Source organism: Cystoisospora suis (genome assembly GCF_002600585.1).
Source record: "Cystoisospora suis strain Wien I chromosome Unknown contig_4216, whole genome shotgun sequence".
In the NCBI taxonomy this organism is placed as follows: Eukaryota; Apicomplexa; class Conoidasida; order Eucoccidiorida; family Sarcocystidae; genus Cystoisospora; species Cystoisospora suis.
This window is the reverse complement of record NW_027157008.1, coordinates 1,467-7,888: the sequence shown is the minus strand read 5'-3', so window position 1 is coordinate 7,888 and position 6,422 is coordinate 1,467. Positions and strand designations below refer to the sequence as shown.

At 51.8% G+C, this 6,422-nt stretch overlaps 1 protein-coding gene across 1 annotated transcript; it reads left to right on the top strand.

Moving 5' to 3' along the window:
• Positions 1 to 3,086: 3,086 nt before the first annotated feature.
• CSUI_007827 (uncharacterized protein) lies at positions 3,087 to 6,176 on the top strand. Its single transcript, XM_068067970.1, has one exon. It carries the CDS (start codon positions 4,200 to 4,202, stop codon positions 5,010 to 5,012), a length of 813 nt encoding a protein of 270 aa, XP_067920054.1. The 5' UTR covers positions 3,087 to 4,199; the 3' UTR covers positions 5,013 to 6,176.
• Positions 6,177 to 6,422: the final 246 nt, after the last annotated feature.

Sequence of the window (6,422 nt, the reverse complement as noted above, 5' to 3'; positions counted from 1 at the left end):
CCGATTCACACACACGACAACGGCGGTGAAACTCAACACCACGACACTTCCCCAGTTCCACTCATTCGATCACGAAAGCACTCGATCAACTTAATTTAGAGGAAATCACTTCCTCCCAATAAAAATTGTCCCCCTATTTTCATAATTAATCTTTTCTTTCGCTTCGTGTCCTTCTTCGGCTCGTCTGTCTCCTGACTCCGGCGTCTCCGCGCCTCCCTCGCTCGGTTCGCTCGCCGAGGAGGTCAGAACACTGGTCGGATTCTCCGACCGCTCGTGTTCTACGCAGGACCTATCCTTAAACACAGGAATTCCCCCTTTTTTCCCAATGGTTATCCACCCCAAAACTTCATTCTTTACTACAGGCTTAAAAGTTACGACGAGATTAAAGTTTTAACCCTAGTTTTACTAGCACGCCTCAAGATTCCAAAAATCTCTGACATCGGTAACACCCACCTAACACTGTTACCGAACCTACTTTACGTTTACTACTCTATTTCTTACCATACTTTGTCTACTGCTTACTCCCTTTCTACCCCTGACTTCCCTAAAGTAGCTAGATTCGCGTGGTTCTAACATTGATCTGAGACGGGTCAGAGCAAAATCTCTGACACCTTCCCTCAACCTCCCTGGGGCGACAGCTTCATCGCTCGTCGCCCGACAACATTATTACAGTTAACACCTCCACCCACTTACGTTCATCACCCCAAATTGCACATCGGATCATTTGCTCTACAGTTTGATTTGTTCTTTCTGCTAGACCATCGGTCTGAGGGTGGTAAGCAGTGGACATCTTCAGAGAGATATTGAGCCGATTACACATCCCCCTCCATAATTCACTGGTGAATCGGCTATCACGATCACTGATAATAGCTGATGGTACACCATGAAGTCTAATAAGTTCCCTCACCAATATATGTCCCAGTTCCTCGGTCCCGATCGCTTGATATGTAGGTACAAAGTGTGCCATCTTGGTTAGTTGACATATAAATGTAACGACAGCATCACAGTTGTTCTTCCCTTTGGCTAAACCCATGATTAAGTCGACGTTAGTACCCTCCCACGGGAAATTCGGCGTAGGTAATGGATGTAGTAACCCCCCATATTTCAAGTAAGAAGCCTTCCTTGAGCACAGGCTGGACGTGATTCAACATACCTTTCGAAATCCAAACTCATGTCTGGCCACCAAAAGATTCGTTCGATATCCGACGTTGTTTTCTCTATCCCTGGATGTCCCGCCAATAAGTCATGGAAACTTTGAAGTATCTCCTTTCTTTTATCGGTTGTCGGTACACACAACTTCCACCCTTCATGCACTTTGATCCACAACAGGTGTTCCTCCCACTGGTATTCTTTCCCTCCTTCTATCAAAGGGATGTTAACTCCCGTACTTTCATCTACCCCTGAAGTTTCACACGTTTTACGACCTCTTTGAAGTCAGTACACTCTCTATAAGCTTTCCCCCACTCTAATCGTCTCGGTTTCTCTATGGATTTCCTGTCCCTTTCCTCCTCCCGCGGGGTCTCAAGTAAGGTCATAACTTTCTCCTTATGATCTGGTCGTCGACTCAGCATATCCGCCACTACATTTTGTCTCCCAGGCTTATATACCACACGAAAGTTACAATTCGCCAATTTATCTAGCCAGTACCCTAAGCTAGTAGTCACTTTCTTTTGAGTTAACATGCCGCTAAGAGTTGCATGATCGGTTTCTATAGTTACTGGTCTTCTTCCAATGAAATGTTTCCACTTAATTAAAGCGTACACAATGGCCATCAACTCACTTTCCTACGCCGGGTAGAATAGTTCTCTTCCAGCTTTCTTTCTTGAGTCGAACGCAATAGGACAACCATCTTGGTCCAGAATTGCTCCCACCGCATAATTGGAAGCGTCGGTCTTTATTACTAGTGGTAGATCTGGGTTAAAGATCTACCACTAGTCGCTACATTGATCAAGCCGTCTTTCAATTCTCTCAATGCCCGAGAATGCTTGTGCCTCCATAGTAGTGCGCTTTTCTCACACAGAAGATCATGTAACGGTTTGGCCTTTTCATTGAAGTTCTTGATCAACTGCCTGTAATATCCTGCTAATCCTAGACACCCTCGAACTTGCTTAACGGTCTCCAACTTTTCCGCAGTACTTCAAGGCTTCCACTTTCCTTGGATCTGGCGTTAGACTCCCCTTTTCAATGATATATTCCAGATACTTCACCACGGAGGCATCACCCTACCGAGGCAAGTCCAGAACACGTTCAAACCGCTCAGCCAGGCGGGCGTGATTCGGGTTGAATCGTCGGTCCTGGAACCAGAAGATGTGGGTCAAACGACCATGCTCCCCGGGTGGAGTGCCTCGGGGAACAAGACGTCACGTTCACAGTCTGGACCAACTCAACTCCAGGAGTGTGACCTCCGAGGCAGCTGGTTTGGAACGAAACTGACACGTTACACAGCCTACCGATCATACGGAGCGTGGCCGTGCCACCGTTCCCTACACGAACTATTAGAGACTTCAGGTGGACTGAGACGGACACCCGTAGGTGTAAGGCTTTTATTGTACACGTTCTTCAACTGCTTCAGTTGGACTGAGACGGACACCAATAGGTGTAAGCCTTTTATTGTACACGTTCTTCAGCTGCTGCGCGCCGCGCGACCGAGGGGGGCCTGCACGACACTTGCCGCAGTAGGCGGGCATCCTATAGCAAAGCGCTCGACAGGCGCAACATTCGTTGCTTTAAACCAAAGCAGGACACTGACTGCCACGCGTGTGCGTTGGCAGAACATAGTCACCACACCTGCGTCACAGTACGAAACCACGAAGAGGAGAGAGCGTTCCGACAGACTGAGTACTTCGTGCACTCTCTCCACTTTTCCGCGTACGACATCGTGAACAAAAGTAGCTATCTACCAGAGAAAAACGCATGAAATACTTTCCGTAGCCTTTTGTTTGTACGATCGTTGTCCGAAATTGACGGGACCAAGGCGACTGGTTCGCATGTGGGTTTAGACGTAGGGTGCAACTCGACCCGTCCTTCACGCAGTCCGGGATCGCTGTTTCTCCGTCCGTCCACACGATTATACGTCGTCGCGAGGTATTCCGTTTCAGAAAAACATTGTATCTTCGTTTCATTCCGGACTGAGTTGGTGTTCTCTTTGGTTTCGGGCTTGTGGCCGGAATAGTGTACGAGCTTTGCAGATTATTACCTGAAAAGGCAGCTGGGAAAATCGCTACTTCGTGCGTTCATGAGGGGACCGTAGCGTTTTTTGTAGAAGGAAGACAAATTAACGACACAGGAATCCGCGTTTGGCGGAGATGCTGTAGTAATAATATCCAAAACATCAGCGGTTGTGTGACGAGTGTCGGCTGTGGGTCTTTTCCTCCTTGTTCTTCTTTGATGGTGCACAGCGTCTACCCGGATAGCTGCGATGAAGTGGCTTTTTCGTACCGTAGTATACTAGGAAATGATAGGCGTTTTTCTGCTTCGCACTTTTTCTCTGGGTCAAGAACGGTGCTGTCTAGCTAGCTCTCCGTCTGCTCGCACTTCCCCCTGGGGGGATCGCGTCAGCCACCTACAATGACTTTTTCCGGGGAAAGGGGGCGGCCAGAGCCATGACCAGGTGATTGTATGAGTTGTTTTGCACCGATGGCCGGGGACCTCAGTAAGGCGTGGCCTCGTCAGCATATCTGGGACGCCCTGCTTTCCCACGAGGTAACTGTTTTGAATGGCAATATCTCTCCAGCCCAAGGATGAGACCGGGAGATCATCCCGTCCAGCGCATCCGCCTTCAGACAAGGCACACAAATGAGACCAAACCCAAGTGCGTCGGGGGCAGTCCACGGGGCGCGAGAAAACAATCCTTTGTACCTCCGACTTCCTCGCTATACGAGATCTGATGCTTACAACGCCGGCGCCTGTGCACAAGTGGGCAGTTTTTACATGCTTCTTGTGAAGTAAGCAGGCATGATGCATCCCGTCTCGTGGTCTTTCGAAGCCAGGGAGTGCTAGGCTGAGTTCGGGGCGGAGGCCTCAAAGTTAGACACGGCTGCTTACGGGGTTCGCGCCGTCGTACATACACCGGCAGCTTACTGGGAGGGAGGAGGAGAGGCAGCGGCCTTGAGTCGGGGCGTTCAGGACAGCATTCCGGTGCTTTCTGCGGAGGAAACCGAGAGTTCATCTTTCCTGGGTGAGGTTTGAGAATCCGGACAATGGATAGCTCAGAATTTGCCACTCGAGGTGAGAGGGAGGAAGGGGGAGGCATGGCCTTCCATCCAGCCTCGTCGAACGCGCCGCTGACTGCCGTGGAGGAGATTTGGGACCAGCTGAAAAGAGAGAGTATCTCAGGATCCAGAGTGTCAAGGAGGGAGTCAAGCAGCCGCTCGAGTGGGCGGCGTGTCGACTCGTCTGGTGTGCGTGGTCTACTGCGGGTTGCCAGGGGTGCTGCTGTTGTCGGTATGCTGTTAATCTCGGTGGCAGCGTTTCGGTTTGTGATCTGTTTGGCAGCCTCGAGGCTGTACAGGGGATCCCCTCAGGATATGTCCGGGACGGCACCCCGCGCGCTTTCAGGTGAAGAGACGCCTCTGTTGGCTGCTACGTCCGCCGGTGCTCTCACTGGTGAATATGGTACTCTCGACGCAGCTTGTTTCGGATATCCTGATAATCCTACCTCTGGACCTGGAGTGGAGAGCTTCCAGCTCCTGCCCCCCTCCGGCGGTCTCGGTGATCTGCCGGAACCCGGCCATACTGGAAACCGTCGGCCCAGGTCTCCCCGAACTGGTGTAGCAAGACTCCGAGCACAGCTGAAAATTGCCTCAGTTTTGCTTTTTGTCTTCGTCGTGGCGGTAGGAGTCTCACTCGCGGTCGCTGCGGCGGTGTCGAAACAGAATTTTTTGCTAGCGTACGCGTTGGCTGGAGCCGTCTTTGCTCTGGCCGTTCCCTTCTATCTCCTTCTTAGGCGAACTCCTTCATTTCGCTCAAGCCATGCAAATCAAGCAGTGAGTTCAGACGTCTTGCGACTCTGAAGCGTCTTTTTGTGAAAGGGGGGCCCAAGATCCCGGAAGCTGATGCGGCACCTGACCTTAGAGTGTGTGTCAAAGTTCGCCCAGATACCCAGGATGCCTCAACGGCAACTGCCTAGCAGACAAGCAGGCCTCACTTGCGGGTGTGCTGTCTAAGGAACAGCGCGGTTTCAGGCTGCTCGCTGTGCTCCATACTGCGCGCTTGAGTTTCTCGCAGTACTCCGGACACGCCGGAGGGCGACTGCGGATTCGTCAGGGCGAAGCTGGTCTTTTGTCGGCCCACTGCGCTGCAAGTTCGACCCGACCAAGTTCATCATATGTTGCCTTCCCGTCCACTCTACCACTCTTCAGGGTCGGCAGGCAGAGGGTCCCCGTTGCCCTAGGAGGGGTTGGTGAGGATACGGCGGCGCTGCCAGGGTTAGGCATACGGTGTCGCGGTGGGGCACCGGAGGTAACGCACACATTTTGCGGTTCTCGTTGTGGCTCTTCCGGGCGTGCAAGAGAGAAGAGTATTGGGAGGCGAAGCGGGGTGGATGCAGCAAGGGAAACACTGATGGGACGGCACCACACAGCGACGTGAACCCCGGAATCTCTCAAAGGAAAGACCGGTCCTGCGTTTTCTACAGACGGAGACAGCCGCGGTGTAAATGGCTGTGACGGCTAGTGAGAAAAACTGCTGGCAAAAGGAGGGGAACACGTCTCGAGATTTTTGCTAGACCTGTCATTCTACGTAGGCTTTCGGTCGGGGAGATGGCGTCCGGGCGTCAGTGTTGAGAGCTGCGGTTCAGGGGAGACCGCATTGCCGTCGGAAACGGCAGTTTCCCACTGCGCAGTGTCGCTTCTTGTCGGAGGACTCAGAGATTCTTTTTCGCCAGGAATGTGTGTTGGGGAAGCGTCTGAGTTCTCTTATCAGCGCTGCACAATCGAGGGCCCCTGACTGCATTGTCAGGGACTCTCCCGACTGAGCCTGTTCCGTACGAAGACCAGAGAAAGGGTCACAGAAAACACGTGCGCCTGGCGCATCCCGGGCTGTGGTTCGTTCCTTCGAATATATGTATGTGTGTATCGAACACCTTTGCGTAGTCGGCTGTGCAGTCCTGAGGAAACGAGTGCAGAGGCCCGTTCCTCGAACATGCCGCGAGTTGGAGTGTGTGCTTCGTTTCTTTCTGGCTTCAGTCAACCTGAGACTGGATTGGCTCTCTCTGCAGTTGATTCAGTTGCCGACATTCTTGTTGGGTTTTACAGACACCCTTACCAGTACCTAGGAAGTGAAGAGCAGCAGGCATATGCGGTCAACCTCCTCTTCTTTTTCATGCCCATTTAGGGTGTATGCGATGAGTACGTCAACACAGAGAATTATAACAAAAGCAACTGCCGCGATCATGGGACTCGTTGTTTGCGACTTTTGCCAGT

Coding starts and splice junctions, on each gene's coding strand:
- CSUI_007827 (XM_068067970.1), top strand. CDS start 4,200: ATGGATAGCTCAGAATTTGCCACTCGAGGTGAGAGGGAGGAAGGGGGA.